The sequence below is a fragment of the Dendrobates tinctorius genome, unplaced genomic scaffold (assembly GCF_039654945.1).
Source record: "Dendrobates tinctorius isolate UK_male_01 unplaced genomic scaffold, ASM3965494v1 ptg000157l, whole genome shotgun sequence".
Lineage (NCBI taxonomy): Eukaryota > Metazoa > Chordata > Amphibia > Anura > Dendrobatidae > Dendrobates > Dendrobates tinctorius.
The window spans coordinates 10,273,628-10,293,251 of NW_027361824.1; the positions used below are offsets into that span (position 1 = coordinate 10,273,628).

Consider the following 19,624-nt stretch of genomic DNA (forward strand, 5'->3'; position numbering starts at 1 on the left):
AGTGAGAGGATTTTACGGTAAGTGCCCAAAATCTTTGTTTCGGCTCAAGTGTCCCCATTACACCGTGCATGGAGCGGTGCTGTCCTGGCTGTGTACACGGTCGCAACGGGAGCTAAAAATTAATCAACAGAGAGAATTAATTTTTTTTTTTTTTCTTTTTAAGAATTTTGCTTATGGGTGATCCCCCTCCTTTTATTAATTGCTGGTGACTTGGACAAAGTTTAAATAATCGAGACTTTCCTCGTCCTGCTATTTATTTTGCATCGCCCTCAGCAATACAATGAACAAGTGAAAGACCTGAGCCAGCCGCTAGTCGTGAACATCCCCCGGAGGCCCAAGCCGGGAGCCACAGACGGAGCCATCATACTGGTGCCAGAGTTATGTAACCTAACAGGTGAGCGCAAGCCCCGGCCGGGTTACTAGCCGTGCTCGCTAACCACGCCGCAGTTGCCTCTGTAAATGGTAGCTAAATAGCCATAAGGCTGGATTTGTCTGTCCAACATTCTTGGTCCAAGTGCTGACTGCTCTGTCCGCATTGGCTGTGGGCCTCCGGTCTTGGGCTCAGCTGACAGTAGACATGTACAATCTTGACGCATTGCCGGTCTGGACATCGCAGGGTGTGCACGGACCAATAATGTCATGTGTGAAAACAGCCTAAAGCAGAGCTCAAGAAGGTGGTGGGAGTGCAGTATTAATGCCTTCCCAAAAATAATGACCTGGGAAGGGGTCTTCACATAAGGGGAATGAGAAGCTGTGCTCCCGCCACACACTGTAGATGCTGGCTAGATTATATAGCAGGCATCTGTCTGACAGTCGTGGCCGTCCTGTTGTGTTCCTGTTGCAGCTGTGAACCATTTAAATGCCGCTGTCAATCTCCGACAGTAGCATTAAACTGTAAGCATGCTCGAACCCTTTGGCTTCCCGCGATGTGATTTTTCACAATATACTGCAGTACTGTGGTATAGTACAAATGATTGTAGGTTGAAGTCCCCTAATAAACTTTTTAAAGTAATGTAGAAAATTAAAGGAGAATTGTTTTTAGAAATATATAAAATTCTTATTATCCCCATTTTACAGTGTTAAAAAAGAAAAAAAAACACTTGCTAATGTCACGTTCGTAAAACTCTGATCTATTTAAACATGGAAATTAGCCTGATTGGTGAATGCCATTAAGAGAAAAATGTCAGAATCCATTTTTTTTTTTTTTTTTTTTGATCTCCTCACCTCACTAAAAAATAAAAAATTAAAACATTTAATAAGCAATCAAAGCATCGTATGTACACAAAACTGATATAAATATAATCCGCTTCCACATGAAAAAAGAGCCTCATCAACAGAAAAATACAAATGTTACAGATCTCAGAAAATGGGAATAAAGCAAAACATTTTCTTTACGATAATCTGATCATTTTTTCTATTTAAATGACTGAAAAAAAAAATCGACGTTTGGCATCGCCATAATCGGACCGACGTGGACAATAATGTTTCCGATCCTGTGCTCGGACCGCCCTGCTCCCACCCCACAGACACCGCGCCAGGTCAACGGACCTAAAATAAATTTTCCTCCTGTGTGGTTTTAGGCAATAAACTCCATCTAGGATTCGGCCTATTTTGTTAGTTTTCTGCTAAATAAAATGATGGGACCTGTTATACCGGAATGATTAGGTCTGCCCTGTCCGCTGTATGGCTGGTATCTTGCAGATCGCTAGGGATCGCCGTCTGAAATACGCCGGTCCCAGTAATGCCCCCCGGGGCTCCTCACCAGGAGGCAGCCGCTCGTATTCTCATCTCTTACCGCTTCTCCCTTATAACACAGGTCTGACCGACAGAATGAGAAACGACTTCAACGTCATGAAAGATCTGGCCGTTCACACCCGCTTGCCACCAGAACAGAGGGAGCGGCAAGTTGGGAAGTTCCTCAAATACATTCACAAGTGAGTATCCATGGTGGCTGGTAAGGGCCGTCTGCCCCTGATCTGTGTCTTCTATAGGGCAAGATAATTTTGGTTGGAAGCCATGTTGTGAGTTTTCTGTGGTTTCAAAATTGGTTCTCCATTGAGGTGGTGAGTGCCTCATGCATAGCTAGCACACTCATTACGGAGGCTCCTCGTAGCAACCTCAGCTGTCAGTATGATTGGCACATGACCGAACAGCTCATATAAGCTGGAATTTCTGTGATGTCGACCCTTCAGCCTCATTAGAAGAGTAGATCGGAGACATTCCTCTATTGTTTATCTCGCTGCTTGACTACAAATGCAAGGGAGACCTTGCCCAGTGAGATAAAAATAAAACCAGAGATGCCTGAACCACAGTTTAATGCTTACCTAACCAAATACATGTTTCACCACTGCTTCCTCTGGGGACCACACCTCCAGAAGAAGCAATGCATTCTGAGATGGGAAAGCACTATACTGAGGTATGGCTTCTCTTGTGGGCCCTAAAGCTGCTGGATCCAATAGAAGTAATGGCCACTTCTCCATTCCTGACAGTGGGGTCCTGTTCTAGAGATGGATATGTCCCAATAGAGGATCGGCAGTGGGGTCCTGTTCTAGGGATGGATACGGTCCCAATAGAGGATCTGCATTTAAGACACTTATTGGGCTCCTTCCATTCACCACACAATAGTGATGAGTCCGGAGATTGTATTTTTCTCCTCTCTTTAGGGACGAGAGTGTACAGAAAGAGCTACGTGACTGGGGGCTGAATTTTGATACCGAACTGCTACAGTTCGAAGGGAGAATCGCACCTCCGGAAAGAATCCTGCAAAAAAACAAAACTGTGAGTAGTTAGGTAGAGTGAGTGCACCACGACACCTTCCCATTTCCCCCCACACTATTTTTCTTTTATTATTTTCATCTTCTTCGCCACAGGAGGGCTTGTATTTTGCGGGATGAGGTGTAGTTTTGAAGGATTAATAATAAATTGCACTGAAAGTGAGAAGAAAATGGTATAATTTCTACAGTGTTCTCAGATTGACTCTTGGTTGCCCACTGCTTTACACAGATCTGGCACGTAATTCAGGTTGCTGAGAATCCGGGTGACGACCTCCCGGAGATCCTGCACTGAGGTGTGTAATTTGTGATTTCTGATTTGCAGGCAGTATATGATCCACAGTTTGCTGACTGGTCGCGAGAGCTGAGGGGTCCCGTCCTGCTCAGCACCCTGGATCTGAATAATTGGCTGCTCTTTTACACCCGGAGAAATTACGATGCGGCGAACACTCTTCTGCAGAACATGTTCAAAATCACACAGCAACTGCGCATCAAGATGAACCGGGCGGTGATGTGAGACTCGGGGGGCTCAGCCGAGGGGCTCGCGTTTTGCAGATCCTACACCGTAACGTTTTGTTTTTGTCTTTTCTAAAGGGTTGAAGTCGAGGACACGGTGGGAGGATATTTGCAGGCCTTCCAGCAGAACGTTACGGACCGCACAGAGATGGTGGGGAGATATTGGACTGGGTGGAGATGTAACCAGCAAGAATGTCCGAAATGTCGCCATGATCTGTCTATGCTCTCCAGGTCGTCTGTATCCTGTCCAGCAATAATAAGATGAAGTATGACGCCATCAAGAAGCACCTGTGCGTGGACTTCCCCATCCCCAGTCAGTGTGTCGTCGCCAGGACCTTGAGCAAACCCCAGACTGTCCTCTCCGTCTGCACCAAAATCGCCTTACAGATGAACTGCAAGTTAGGAGGAGAGCTGTGGTCCGTGGAGATGCCGGTACTTGCGTCCTTACACATATACATGGCAAGGGGTCTTGGCTCCTCTCCCCCATGTGGTGAGGAGCAGGGAAGCTTGACCCCTTCCATGTGGCGATAACCCCCCGGTGGGGGCTGAGGGGCAGGGAGTGTAATTCATGCATGGTAAAATCCAGTGAAAGTGGATTTTTTTTCTTTCTCAGCTGGAAAAAACAATAATCATTGGGATTGATTGCTACCACGACACCCTGCAAGGGAGGAGATCTATTGCTGGCTTCGTCGCGAGCACGAATAAGGAAATGACTCGGTAATGTATCTGCTACGTCTAGGTTCCTCATACATTGCTGGCTCTTCACTCCGGCTAATGCAGAGAACTACATTCAATGTTTTTAATGTTTTTCTGTGTTTTCACATGGCCTAAACTTATGCATAGTGCTGTTCTGGACTATGGGAAGGTGGATGTGTGTGATGGGTATATGGGCATGGAACCATGGGATGGAGGATATGTATGATGGGTATATGGGCACTGGACTATGGGATGAAGGATATGTATGATGGATATATGGGCACGGGACTATGGGACAGAGGATGTGTTTGATGGGTATATGGGCGCGGGACTATGGGATGGAGGATGTGTATGATGGGTATATGGGCATTGAACTATGGGATGGAGGATATGTGTGATGGGTATATGGGCATTGAACTATGGGATGGAGGATATGTGTCATGGGTATATGGGCACGGGACTATGGGATGGATGATGTGTGATGGGTATATGGGCATGAAACTATGCGATGGAGGGATATGTGTGATGGGTATATGGGCATGAAACTATGCGATGGAGGGATATGTGTGATGGGTATATGGGCATTGAACTATGGGATGGAGGATGTGTGATGGGTATATGGGCATTGAACTATGGGATGGAGGATGTGTATGATGGGTATATGGGCACGGGACTATGGGATGGATGATGTGTGATGGGTATATGGGCATGAAACTATGCGATGGAGGGATATGTGTGATGGGTATATGGGCACGGGACTATGGGATGGATGATGTGTGATGGGTATATGGGCATGAAACTATGCGATGGAGGGATATGTGTGATGGGTATATGGGCACGGGACTATGGGATGGAGGATGTGTGATGGGTATATGGGCACAGGACTATGGGATGGAGGATGTGTGATGGGTATATGGGCACGGGACTATGGGATGGAGGATGTGTGATGGGTGTATGGGCAAGGGACTATTGGATGGAGGATGTGTATGATGGGTATATGGGCACGGGATTATTGGATGGGGGGGAAATCATTATAATTTGTTATAAATAACTACAGTTGGTTACAGTTGGTTACTATGCCAGGGCAACGCCGGGCTCTTCAGCTAGCATATAATATTTTCTATTTTATTTTTTTTTTAACTATGCACAAGATCAGAGAATGGTGCAAATGAAGATGTACTGATGACAACATGCATGTTTTCAGGTCGCAATTCAGGATTTTTCCTACGCCTCATTGGGGGACACACAGTGGGTGTTATGCTGCTTGCCACTAGGAGGACACTAAGTAAACACAGAAAAAAGTTAACTCCTCCTCTGCAGTATACACCCTCTCGATGGTTTGGAATTCCCCAGTTCTTGCTTAGTGTCTGTAGGAGGCACTTGGGTTTTTTATCTTCATTTTTGAATTTTCTGTAAATTTTTATTTTTTAATTAACGAAGTGAAGGGGGCGACGGTTCCTTTCAACGGCCCGCTCTCCCCCAAACCAACAACAGGCGAGCACGCGGAGTATACCTCCCTGTACACTTTCCTGCGACGACTGGGGCATACCTGATTCTTCTGGGTGACTGTTCCTTCACGGTCCCGGTCTCCCCGCACGGATACGAGAGCAAGCGCGGAGCACACGGATAGCATGGAGAAGAACTTGTGGAGCGCTTCGGATGCCCTGAATCAGCCCCATAGCCTCTCCATCCCCCTGCCCATAGGGTGGATCGATTGAGGTATACCCCTTTAACAACTCCTCTGGCTCTGCTACATCGCCCGGGAGCTTTTTTTTACCTCAGGATCTGAGGTGGGATGAAATCTGCAGGCTCCTGGACAGCACAGCTGGCGAGAGCACCAGATTGGAGGTATGGGATCAGGTCCTGGTCCCTGGGAGAAGCGCTGACCTAGTCTCAGCTGCGGTATACGGGCGCCCTGTCGTGGCGCCCCCGCTCCCCCCTTACCTAGCGCCGCCCACCGTTAGCGCCACAGCCCACGTCTTTGGCGCTTCTCGCTGTATGAGAGGCGCCCTGCTAGTCGCGGGGTCATGTTCTTAACCCCTTCTCTGCCCCTCAGGCTCTGTGACGGCTGCGGGGGTGTGCGCATGGATGGACAGCACCTGGTGACGCTACAGGGCCACCGATATTCCTCCCAGGGACAGAGCATCAGGACCGCGGGTAAGCTGCATCTGCCTCAGAGCAAAGCTTAACCCCTGCTCTGCACATTCCCTGCAGCTGCAGCCCAGGCTCTGCTTGTAACCCTTTAAGGGGCACTATGTCTCAATCTAAAGAGGCAAAATGGGGGCTACTAAGAAGCACACTGCATTCTTTACTGCTTGTACCACAAGACTGTCTTGCTCAGTGCCCAGACTAATCTGCTATGCACGGATTGCGACCCAGCTTGCTCTAAAACGCCATCCGCCTCTGCAAGGTGTTCCCTGCGTTTAGTTCCCCTGAGTGGGCTGCGTCCTTGTCACGGTCTCTGGAGTCACTGACCAAGGCTATAGACTTCCTCCGGGAATCCTCTTTAAGTTAGAACGCGTCTTTACCGCCCGAGGAGGGCTTTGGCGACGGCCGGGAACCGTCTACCAGCATGGGCCGTGCTCGTTCAGGGGATCCTTGGTCTCTAGAAAGTGGACCCATGACGCGTCCCCTAGTCACGTTCGCGCTTCAGCATCGGCGAGTTCTGCCTCTCGCTCTCTTCTAATGTTCGCAGAGAACATGACTCTGAGTTCGAGTCTGACACGTCAGTCCCTCAGAATCCCCCAAATGTCCATGAGTCACTTGAATCTCTTACAAAGTCAGTCAACAAGTTTTCTGACATTGGATGACGAGGATATTCCTGCTCCGGAACACGTTTTCTCCTTTCAGAAGACTAAACGTGAACGCAGGGTATTTGCCTGCCATCTGGAGTTTATGGACATTGTCCAGAAACGTAGGAACCGACCACATAAACGGTTCACAGGGCAAAAGCCTATCGAGGCTAAATACCCCTTTGCTCCAGGATCTATTGAAGGATTGGTTACAGTCCCCCCTCGGTGGATGCTCCCGTATTGTGTCTTGCTCCTAAAATGCTTTGATCTGTTTCTGAGGGCTCTTGAGTCAGAAACCCCCCCCCCCCCCCCCCGATCGTCAAATTGGCTACTTCGCCTGTCTGGTTTTTGGAGCTTCAGGAGCGTCTCTTTTCCCTTTCGTGACGACTTGAGTGGCTAACAACCAGTGTCGCCAAGCAGATAATTCACGCAGATTTTATAGTAGACTCCTCTTAAGATGCCGCTAATTGCGCTGCTAAGGCAACAGCTAATGTAGTCTCCATCAGAAGAGCCCTATGGCTAAGCGACTGGCGGGCAGATTCCACTTCCAAGAGATCAAAGACTTCTCTGCCCTATCAAACTGGTCGCCTGTTTGGAGAAAAACTAGACCAGCTCATTTCTGACACTTCCAGGGAGAAGAGTAGGTTCCTCCCCAACAAGGGGCTGTCCGGCCATTTTTGGAATCAACAGCCGTCTTGTTTTTCGACCTTTTCCTAACAGCTCCAGCTGGTCCTCCACAACCTTTTCATCCGGATCAAGTCTGTCCCTGCGTGGAGCCAGAGGTTCCCAGGTCTCTCACAGACTTAACCGCTCTTGTACTTACTGTCACATCCAACTTTGCCCATCTCACCAGCAGTTCCTGCGTTTTGCAATTCAAGAGGAACACTTCTAGTTTGTTGCCTTGCCCTTCGAACTCGCCACCGCCCCCAGGGTCTATACCAAGGTCATGGCGGATGTCATGGCCATTCTCCACATTCGGGGAGTGGTGGTACTGCCGTTTCTGGATGACCTGCTGATCAAGGGTCTGTCCCTTCCAGCCTGAGAGGAATCCGTGGATATCACAGTAAATACACTTTCTCTCCTGGGTCGGAAGATAAACTTCGAAAGGTCTTCCCCAACATCGGTCCAGCAGATTTCCTTTTTGGAAATGATCTTGGACACTTCTGGAGGGAGAATGACCAACCCGCGGGAAAAGGCCCGAGCCTTACAACAGGCAGCGTGGACTCTTTCCCGACTGGTTTCTCACTCCATACGTTTCAGCATGATAGTTCTCGGAAGGATGGTGGCAGCGATGGGAGTGGTCCCATTCGCACAGTTCCATTTCTGCCCTTTACAACATGTGTTGCTTGGTACAAGAACTCATTCTCCCTGGACCGCCGGTTCCTTCTGTCCCTGCGGGTCAGATGAGCCCCCAAGCCGGGGGACACTGAAATCCTCCCTGAGTTAAGGGAAGTTCTTTCTCTTAGTAAGGCGGTCGGTGGTGACCATCAATGCCAGTCTTTCTGGGCTGGTGTACGTTTTTTTCTTCGTCACCACACGGCACAGGGTCGTTGGTTAATTCAAGAGTCACGTCTCCCCATCAACATCTTGAACATTCGAGCGATCAGATTAGCCCTACTGAGTTTCCACCATCTCCTCGCAGGTCACCTCATCAGGATCCAATCCGACAATGCCACGGCTGTGGCGTATATCAACATTCAAGGGGGTACTCTGAGCAGGATGGCCATGCACAAAGTGAGTCACATCCTCCTTTGGGCCGAGACCAACCATTTGCCCATTTCAACAGTCCACACCCCGGGTGTAGACAAATGGGCAGTGGATTTTCTCAGTCGCCAAGGCCTTGCCTTAGGAGAGTGGTCTCTTCATCCGGAAGCTTTTTTTCAGCAGATTTGCTATTGCTGGGGGACTCCGGATGTGGATCTTATTGCCTCAAGACTAAACAAGGTTCCTCGATTCATTATACGATCACACAATCAATACGTCATCGGAACAGACACCCTAGTTCTGCCGTGGCACCGGTTCTGGCTCCCGTGCATTCTTCCCCTCTTCCCTTGCTCCCGAGGGTCATCAAGAAAATTAGAGCAGAGGGAGTACCAGTGATCCTAGTCGCGCCAGATTGTTCGCACCGGTCATGGTACGCAGAACTAGTACAACTAGTCGCAGACCTTCCCTGGCGACTTCCAGATCGCATGGATCTACTCTCACATGGCCCGATTTACCACCAGAACTCCGGGGCCCTGTCTCTGACGGCGTGGCCGTTGAATCCTGGATTTTAGCACAGGCTGGTTTTACTCCCGATGTGATCTACACCATGATTAATGTTAGTAAGCCCGTGTCCATGCGCATTTATCACCGCACCTGGAGAACCTTCTTCTCGTGGTGCAAGGACCATGGTCGATCCCCACTGGTGTTTTCTATTCCTTCCATATTGGAATTTCTACAATCTGGATTAAGGTCAGGCCACGTGCTTAGCTCGCTCAAGGGCCAGATTTAAGCCTTGTCAGTGCTATTCCAACACAAAATTTTCACCTGAAGTTTGGTGGCAATCAGGGAGTCTCCCATGTGGCGCCTCCCTATATTAAGGGCCATTGAAATCATGGGACTTTAATTTGGTTCTCGGAGCCTTACAGGAAGCTTCTTTCAAACCACTGCAGGACGTACCACTAGCTATTCTCTCTTGGAAGGTGGTCTTTCTAGCGGTAATTACATCAATCAGACGAGATTCGGAATTGGCGACCCTGTCCTGCCATCCTCCGTTCCTGAATTTTCATCAGGACAAGGCAACTCTCAGGTCATCCCCGTCTTTCCTGCCCAAAGTCGTGTTTTCTTTTCATCTCCGTGAAGAAATTGTTTTGCCTTCTTTCTGTCCGGCACCAGTCCATTGCATTGAGAGGGCCCTCCACACCCTCAATGTGGTTAGGGCTCTGAGACGGTACATCTCGAGGACGGCTCCCTTCCACAAGATGCCCTGTTCATACTTCCACATGGGCATAGGAAGCATCTAGCCACTTCAAAAACCATGCTAGCCAGTTGGATTTGCTTGGCTAATCAGGAATCCTACTGTGTCAGCGACACACCTGTTCCAGCAGGGATTAAGGCGCATTCTACCCACTCAGTGGGCGCCTCTTGAGCCATTCAGCACCAGGCGTCGGCAGAACAGGTCTGCAAGGCTGCGACTTAGTCCAGCCTGCATACCTTTACAAAACATTACCAAATTCTTTCTCAGGCCTCTGAGGATGCAGCTCTTGGCAGACGCATCCTTCAATCGACAGTACCACATTGTTGAGTCAGTGGTACATGGGGTATTAGCAATTGTATGTTCCCCACCCAGGGACTGCTTTAGGACATCCCACGGTCTGTGTCCCCCAATGAGGCGTATGAGAAATAGGGATTTTGTGTACTCACCATAAAATCCTTTTCTCCAAGCCAATCATTGGGGGAAAAAGCACCCACCCTGTTTAGCCTATTGGCTTACTGTAGCATTCTTAGGTCTTGACAGAGTTATGGTTATTGTCATTTGTTTAATGCTCCTACTGCTTTTTCACCGAACTGGGGAATTCCCAGCCAGCGAGAGGGTGTAGTTAGGAGGAGTTAACTTTTTCTGTGTTTACTTGGTGTCCTCCTAGTGGAAAGCAGCATAACACCCACTGTGCGTGTCCCCCAATGATTGGCTCGGAGAAAAGGATTTTACTGTGAGTACACAAAAATCCCTAAGTAATCTCTGACGTTTCTATTTTAGCTGGTTTTCCCGATGCTGCGTCCAGGATCAGAGACAAGAGATTGTCGATGGCTTGAAAGTTTGTATGCAAGGTAATCAAAAAAATAAAAAAAAGTTCCAGTTGTAAAAAAAAAAAAAAAAAAAATCAGGAAGGATTTTCACTGAACAGTCTGGTGCAGGAGACCTCGGCGTAGATTTGTGCTACAATTTATGCCATTTTCTACACATTTTAGTAAATGTGCCTGCGCCTCCAGCTTCTCCGAGAAATGCCGTGGCTGTGGGGGAAAAATGGGGGGGAAAATATCACATTTGTTTATGACAGACACGAGGCAAATTTGCTAAGATTTTTTCCCGTGTCTGATAGACTGGTGCAAGATCAGTTTGCAGCAGGCTGTATCCGTACACCATGTAGTGGCCATTCATGGTACTGCAGCTAAATTAAATGTGATCCGAGCTGCAGTACTGAGAACGGCCACTACATGGGTGTACAGAGCTGCGCTGTGCACTGCACACATCTGGTGCAAGGGTGTCTGATCCCCACCCATCCAATGTTGATGACCTATAAAAGAATTTCAATGCACCTATGGGTGGCATTATTTACTGGTCTATCATGATGCCATAATGCCTTCTGTCTTTTCTTTATTTCCTTTCTTTCCCTCTAGCGGCGCTGCAGGCGTGGAGAAAGATGAACGAAGACCTGCCACAGCGCATCATCATCTACAGAGACGGTGTAGGCGACGGGCAGCTCAAAACCTTAGTGAACTACGAGATCCCACAGATCATTGACTGCATCAAGTCTGCTGGACAGAATTACAGGTGCGGTTCAGAGGTGGCCCCAAACCCTTATGTTTCCTGACAGACTTTATTAATTTTTGCATTTTTTTAGTATTAAAAAAAAAAACTTTTTTTTTTTTTTTCCCCTAAATTTCTCCATCAACCTAAGCCGTACCAGGACTTTTTCATTGCGGGATGAGTTGTAGTGTTGAATGACGCCATTCATTGTGCCATAAAGTGTACTGATAAATCGGAAAATAATTCCAAGTGGGGGGGAAATTTTTGGAAAAAAAATTCGGCCATAGTTTTGTAGTTTTTATCTTTTTTTGTTTTTACAACGTGCTGTGTGCGGTGAAAATGACCTGACAGTGTGATTCTCCAGGTCAGGACGATGACAGCGACACCAAACTTCTATATGGTTTTTATTTAAATGGTGACACGTTTTTGTGACCTGTTAGAAATGATGCAGAGAGAGTCCTTCCTTCGTTTTTCTCTAGTCTAAAAAATCAGAAGGAAGAGAAACTTCAAACTCTAGATGTTAAAAGATGTATAGGCAGAAGATACCCGTCTGCTCCAGAGGCCTGGAGGAAAGACTGTTCATTGTTTGTGTCCTTACAGGGAACCAGCCATAATCATCAACATTAACCCCTTTACTCCCAAGGGTGGTTTGCATGTTAATGCCCGGGCCAATTTTTACAATTCTGACCACTGTCCCTTTATGAGGTAATAATTAACGCTTCCATGGATCCCGGTGACTCTGACACTGTTTTCTCGTGACATATTGTACTTCATGATGGTGGTAAAATTTCATTCATAGAACTTGCGTTTATTTGTGAAAAAAAACGGACATTTGGCAAAAATTTTGAAAATTTTGCAATTTTCCTACTTTGAATTTTTATGCCCTTAAATCACAGGGATACGGCACACAAAAAACTTAATAAATAACATTTCCCACATGTCTACTTTACATCAGCACAATTTGGGAACCAAATTTTTTTTGTTACGAAGTTATAAGTGTTAAAAGTTGACCAGCGATTTCTCATTTTTGCAACACCATTTTTATTTTTACCGACCACATCACATTGAAGTCACTTTGAGGGGTCTATATGATAGAAAATACCCAAAAGTGACACCTTTCTAAAAACTGCACCCCTTAAGGTGCTCAAAACCACATTCAAGAAGTTTATTAACCCTTCAGGTGCTTCACATTAATTTTTTGAATGTTTAAAAAAAAATGAACATTTAACTTTTTTTCACCCAAAAAATTACTTCAGGTCGAATTTTCTTTATTTTACCAAGGGTAACAGGAGAAATTGGACTGCAAAAGTTATTGTGCAATTTGTCCTGAGTGCGCTGATACCTTCCATGTGGGGGGAACCACTGTTTCGGTGCATGGCAGAGCTCAGAAGGGAATTGGCGCCGTTTGACTTTTTCAACGCAAAATTGGCTGGAATTGAGATCGTTCGCCATGTCACGTTTGGAAAGCCCCTGATGTGCCTAAACAGTGGAAACCCCTACAAATGACACCATTTTGGAAACTGAACCCCCCAAGGAACTTATCTATATAAGTGGTGAGAACTTTGAACCCCCAAGGGCTTCACAGAAGTTTATAACGCCCGAGCGTGAAAATAAAAAGATCATATTTTTTCCGCAAACATGATCGTTTAGTCCCCAATTTTTTTATTTTCCCAAGGGTAACAGGATAAATTGGACCCGAAAAGTTGTTGTCCAATTTGTCTTGAGTACGCTGATACCCCTTATATGGGAGAAAACTGCTGTATGGGCACACGTCGGGGCTCGGAAAGTAAGTAGTGACGTTTTGGAATGCAGACTTTGATGGAATGGTCTGCGGGTGTCATGTCGCATTTGGAGAGTCCCTGATGTGCCTGAACTGTGGAAACCCCCACAAGTGACCCCATTTTGGAAACTATACCCCCAAGGATATTATCTAGATGTGTGGTGAGCACTTTGAACCCCCAAGTGCTTCACAGAACTTTATAACATAGAGCCATACAAATAAAAAAAATTATATTTTTTTCACAAAAATATTTTTGCCCCTAATTTTTTTTATTTTCTCAAGGGTAGCAGGACAAATTGCACAACTTTTGGGGTCCAATTTCTCCTGAGTAGGCTGGTACCCCATATGTAGGGGTAAACCACTGTTTGGGCGCATGGCAGAGCTTGTAAGGGAAGGAGCACCATTTGACTTTTTCAACGCAGAATTGGCTGGAATTGAGATCAGACGCCATGTTGCATTTGGAGAGCCCCTGATGTGCCCAAGCAGTGGAAACCCCCAATTCTTACTCCAACCCTAACCCCAACACACCCCTAACCCTAGCTGGAAAATGGTAATAAATACATTTTTTTTTTTTAATTTTATTATTTTTCCCTAATTAAGGGGGTGATAACGGGGGGTTTGATTTACTATTTATAGCGGGTTTTTATGTTTGGCGGCTGTCACACGCTAAAAGACGCTTTTTATTGTAAAAATAGTGTTTGCATCACCACATTTTCAGAGCTATAATTTTTGACCCACCGAGTCATGTGAGGTCTTATTCTTTGCAGGACGAGTTGACGTTTTTATTGGCACCATTCTTGGGCACGTGACATTTTTTGATCGCTTTTTATTCCGATTTTTGGGACGCAGAATGAACAAAAATCAGCGTTTCATGAATTTCTTTTGGGGGGTGCGTTTACACCGTTCCGCGTGTGGTAAAATTGATAAAGCGGTTTTATTCTTCGGGTCAGTACGGTTACAGCGATACCTCATTTATATAATTTTTTTTTAATGTTTTGGCGCTTTTATACAATAAAAACAATTTTATATAAGAAATTATTTTTGCATCGCTTTATTCTGCGAGCTCTAATTTTTTTATTTTTTGCTGAAGACGCTGTATGGTGGCTCGTTTTTTGTGGGACAAGCTGACGTTTTCAGTTGTACCATGTTTATTCATATCCGTCTTTTTGATCGCGCATTATTGCACTTTTTGTTCGGCGGTATGATGATAAAGCATTATTTTTTTATTTTTTTTTTTTTTGTGGTTCACTAAAGGGGTTATCTAGTGGGACAGTTTTATAGGGCGGGTTGTTACAGACGCAGCAATACTAAATATGTGTACTTTTTTATGTTTTTATTTTTTTATTTAGAGTAAATTTTTTATTAGGGAATATTTTATTTAGGAATTTTTTTTTTTTTTTTTTTACAAGTTTTTTTTCCACTTTATCTTATTGTCCCAAGGGGGGACATCACAATAATGTGTCAGATCGCTGATCTGACAGTTTGGACAGCACTCTGTCAGATCAGCGATCTGACAGGCGCTGCACAGACTTCCTCCGTGCCTGCCTCTGAGGAAGCCGCCCCCTGCAGGACCCCAAAGGCCCCCGCGGCCATAATGGATCCGGGGGCCTGCTGGCAGGATTTCAGTGTGCCAGATATTTGATTGCAGTGTGCCAGGGGTTAGTGTGCCGGGGGTGGTCCGTGACCGCGCCCGACACATAGTGCCGAGTGTCAGCTGTGATAATCCCCCCGTGAGCTCCTCTGATCGCGTTGGACGTACTATTCCATCCTTGGAACTTAGGTCCCAGGTCACATGGGCGGAATTGTACGTCCTATGTAGGTAAGGGGTTAACAGAAATAAACACGTGAAATAGATCCCTCTGTGTGTAATGACTCTATAGAATATCAGAGATTCACTTTCTGTATTGAAGTGAAATAAATTAACTTTTTGCTGATATTCTAATTTTGTGAGAAGCATGTGATCTAGGGCAATCCCTAGTCTGAAGATTCCTCCTTGGGATCTGATCTCGGTGGTGGAGGTGTGAACCAGCCCCTCTTTGATCCATTGGGGGTGTAATCTGTTTAAAATCTTACATTTAATGATGGTAATTCTGGTAGTGCTGACTTCAGCCCATAGGGTCAGTGATATCCAAGCCTTGTCAGATTTTGGAAGTTAGGAAGGATCTGGTCTTAAAATAACCTTACCTTCCGAAAATAGCCATGAAATTTCCTAGGAGTCGAGAGAATATTCTTCCCTCCATTTGTACGAATCGTAGGAACCCAAAGGAGGAGAAATTTCACACCCTGGATGTTGGGTCTTTAATAAATTACATGTTGGTAACCAAACCATGGAGGAAGAGCCGGTCTTTTTCTGTTTCCTTCCAGGGCTCTAGAAAAGGACTTGCGTCTCGAGGTGTACCTAGCTAGATGGGTTAGGGAAGCCATTAGGCTGGCCTACTACTCTTGTGGTGTATCAGTCCCAGAGAGTATAAAAGCTCAATGCCCCCCGGACAGTCACAACCTCTTAGCAAGAGAGTATGGAGGTGTCTATTGACCAGATATGTAAGGCAGCAACATCTCCTCTCCGTCCACCTTCTATAAGCTCTCCAGGCTTGCTCTGAGCTCCTCTGCTGATCTGTCCTTTGGGAGATGTGTTCCACAAGCTTTGCTCCCTCACTAACATGGCTTTGGTGTCTCTGTAAATCTCTCATGTGGTGCTATCAACGGAGAAAGGATAAGACTAAATTACTTACCGATAATGGGATTTACCATGATGGAAAACTACAAAAAGTTGTGACAGAAAATTCTTTTTTAACCACTGAAATATACATAACATACCTTAGAATTTTTCTATCGCCACAATGGTACTGACCTGAAGAATCACGTTGACCACCAACAAAACTAAACCCAATGATGGAATTTTTTTATTTTTTTTTTACCATTATTTGATGCACCTTTTTTTTTTTTTCTTTTATCATCCTGCAAAAAAAGTCTCTTTCGGCAACATATACAAAAAAAAAAAGTTATGGCTTTTGAGAGAAGTGGAAAAAATTGAGTCTAATATTGAGAATTGTTTGTGGATGGGGGCTTTCGAGTAGAGAAGGTACAAGATTAAGCTGCTTTTGTCCCTCAGCATCATCTTTAACCCCTTTCCGACATTGGGTGTATTAGCACGCCGATGTTGAACTCCTGTTTGGTGCTGGCTGACATGGGACATGCTGACATGCGACCAACAGACGTGGGTGGAATAGCAATCCATCCACGGCTGTTAAATGTCACAGCCACATTGCTATGAGTTCCGCCCGGTGGTCGGCGCTCATAGCAAGTGAACGTTTCTTCTACATACAGGCGATCTGATCATCGCCAGTATGTAGCAGAGCCGATCGGACAACTGCAGCTTCTAGTGTCCCATGGGGACTATTGCATCATGCAAAAAGTATATAAGAAAGAAAAAAATATAGAAGTTCAAATCACCTACCATTCGCCCCATTCAAAATAAAACAATAAAAAAATCACACATACACATATTTGGTGTCACCACATTCAGAGTCGCCCGATCTATCAATATAAAAATAAAAAAGAATTAACCCGCCTGTTAAACGGCATAACGAGAAAAAGTCAAAATGCCAGAATTACATTTTTTTTGGTCGCTGCAACGTTGCATTAAAATGCAATAACTGGTGATCAAAAGACCCTATCTGCTCCAAAATGGTATCGTTAAAAATATCAGCTCGGCGCACAAAAAACAAGCCCTCATGCAACCCCAGATCATGAAAAACAGAGACTCTACAGGTACTGGAAAATGGAGCTTTTTTTTTTTTTTTTTAACAAACTTTGTATTTTTTTTCACCCCTTAAATAAAAGAGAACCTAGACATGTTTGGTGTCTAGGAACTTGTAATGACCTGGAGAATCATAATGGCAGGTCAGTTTTGGCATTTAGTGAACCTATCAAAAAAGCCAAACAAAAAAACAACTGTGGGATTGCACTTTTTTTGCATATTCACTGCACTTGTAATTTTTTACCCCGTTTTTCAGTACATGATATGTTAAAACCAATGATGTCGTTCAAAATTACAACTCGTCCCGCAAAAAACAAGCCCTCACATGGTCATATTGACCGAAAAATAAAAAAGTTATTGCTCTAGGGAAAAAGGGGAACAAAAAATGAAAATGGTTATTAAGGGGTTGAGAAGCCGGCTTGTAGATGCAGTTGATCCCATTAGATCACTTTTAGGAGGATGTCCAGTATCAGATTGCCAAGTTAATGGGGGCCGCTCTGCTGACTTCTGCTGTGTTTTTGTAGATGCTATTCATTAATCACATGAAATGTTGTTGTTGTTGTTTTTTTTTTTTTTAGACCTAAACTAACCGTGGTGGTGGTGAAGAAAAGAATAAATGCCAGATTCTTTGCCATTGTGGGCGGCCGACTCCAGAATCCACCTCCGGGAACAATAGTTGATAGTGAAGTCACCAGACCTGAATGGTTAGTACCCATATGCCCAGAATAAATATGGAGGGAGGACTAGAGATGAGCGAATTGGATCGGATCAGGGTTTATTCGGCAAGCTATAGCGCTTACCGAATAAGCTACAGCAGGAACCCGGATACCTGGAGCATGTATTTATATCGGTTCAGATGTATGTAAACTGCCACGGTCCGGTCCGCTGGGCGGGGCTTATTCACCTGCTCCCCCCCCCCCTCCCTGTCTTGCTCTACACAAGAAGATTTGCGTAGAGCAAGACAGGGAGGGGGGGGAGCAGGTGAATAAGCCCCGCCCAGCGGACCGGACCGTGGCAGTTTAAATACATCAGAACCGATATAAAAAAATTTATTTATGCATGAAAGGTGCGGGGTCAGGGGGGAGCAAAAGTACTAAGAGAATCCTTATGTGACACCCAATTGAATGATATCATTATATGATATCTCAAAAAAGGGGTGACAGATTCCCTTTACGACACCTTGGGCCCAGTTTTAATATAACCTGTAGTGGACATCCCCTTTAGTGGAGTGGCCAGCAAAGATGTGACTGCTGCTCTTAGCAATGAATCCAAACGAATGAATGAATCTTCTGTAAAGTCTCCGGCACAGAACTCGCTCAGAGGTGGCATGGACTTCAGGGCAGCCGCAAATCCATTGTTCATGGACTTTCCGGAGTCTCCATAGTTGTCGGGTTAAACCGAAAGAAATGAAGTGGAGTACGAGTTAGTATGCAAGCGAAATAGGAGCATGTTCACACGCGCCATCAATACAGAAAAAAGCCCAAGACCGAAACGCAATATCCTGCTGTAAGTAAAAGCAATCGTGCATATGACATATGAATAACACTGGGTATTTAATAAACACCGTTTACTAATGAAAAAAAAAGCGTAAAGCATCCCTCCAACGTTAAGGTGTAGCCAAGTTCTGGATGGTGTTGATGAAGTCTCCAATGTTATCTATATCCACTACGGCTTTTACTTATTTACTTACAGCGGGTATTTATCTTGTTTGTCTTGGGTTTTATAGTTGCCAGGTTGCTCTCGATAGATTAGCGATGGCTGACACGATCGTCTATAAACCATTAATGCCCGTGTCGTCTGCTTCCGCACAGGTATGACTTCTTCATCATCAGCCAGTCTGTGAGACAAGGGACCGTCTCCCCCACACATTACAACGTTGTATACGACACCGGAGGCCTGAATCCCGACCGCATGCAGCGCCTGACCTACAAGCTCTGCCACCAGTACTATAACTGGCCTGTATGTAATTACTGGGAGATTACTGGAGAAGAGACTTCCGAAGTCCTTGGTGTTCACTGTTTTTTTTCCTCTTAGGGTGTCATCAGAGTTCCAGCACCGTGTCAGTACGCTCACAAGCTTGCCTTCCTGGTCGGGCAAAGCATCCACAGAGAACCACACAATTCTCTGTCCAATCTCCTGTACTACCTGTAGAAATTGTGCAGGGCTGAGGATTTTTCAAGTTTTTGTCTGGTTTGATTTGAAGTTTTTGAGAAAATTGGTAGAGTTGGAAAAGCCAAAAGTGGCAGCCATCAAATTGTAGCTGTCATATATATTTTTTTTTTCTTTGCTTTAATTTTATTAATTGGAAATTATATTGGTTTATGTGAACAATAGGTTTAATAAAATAGTTACGTTCTGGCTCTTCAATCATCCATTGTCCATTAGACCTGAGATTCTTCTGCTAATTTTGCAGAGGAGCCAAGTTGTGCCGATTTAAAACCTTCCCCCTTTCAGCCTCACAGAAATCGCTGTCCATCCGTCCGTCCCTCCCTCTCTCCTTTTATGAGCAAAGTGGCTTCTTTAGAGCTGAATCAGCATTTCTAGGCATTCATTTAAAATCGGACTTTTCCTTAACGTCATCAAATTGATTTCCTCCATGGACTTCCTAAAGGTCCAAGATGCGGAGCTGCAAATACCCAACTGTGTGACTCTGCAGCAATTTCTTCACTTTTGTATAGAGCAGTGGTTCCCAAACTCCAGTCCTCGTGGACCCCAACAGGTCATGTTTTCAGCATTTCCATAGTGTTACACATGTGAGAGAATTCCTGATGCCTTGATGATATTGTACTTTCATCACCT

At 45.3% G+C, this 19,624-nt stretch overlaps 1 protein-coding gene across 1 annotated transcript in view; it reads left to right on the forward strand.

Annotated features, from left to right (window-relative positions):
* The window catches only part of LOC141051554 (piwi-like protein 1), a 92,289-nt gene extending 73,097 nt beyond the window's left edge, over window positions 1-19,192 (forward strand). The window contains exons 10-21 of the mRNA XM_073548535.1: window positions 274-394; window positions 1,817-1,934; window positions 2,664-2,778; window positions 3,097-3,284; window positions 3,366-3,438; window positions 3,519-3,719; window positions 3,901-4,004; window positions 10,515-10,585; window positions 11,156-11,309; window positions 17,404-17,529; window positions 18,637-18,784; window positions 18,860-19,192. Of these exons, the coding sequence (XP_073404636.1) occupies window positions 274-394; window positions 1,817-1,934; window positions 2,664-2,778; window positions 3,097-3,284; window positions 3,366-3,438; window positions 3,519-3,719; window positions 3,901-4,004; window positions 10,515-10,585; window positions 11,156-11,309; window positions 17,404-17,529; window positions 18,637-18,784; window positions 18,860-18,976 (1,536 nt within the window). The 3' untranslated portion in view covers window positions 18,977-19,192. The remainder of the gene's footprint in view (window positions 1-273; window positions 395-1,816; window positions 1,935-2,663; window positions 2,779-3,096; window positions 3,285-3,365; window positions 3,439-3,518; window positions 3,720-3,900; window positions 4,005-10,514; window positions 10,586-11,155; window positions 11,310-17,403; window positions 17,530-18,636; window positions 18,785-18,859) is intronic.
* The last annotated feature ends 432 nt before the right edge of the window (window positions 19,193-19,624 follow it).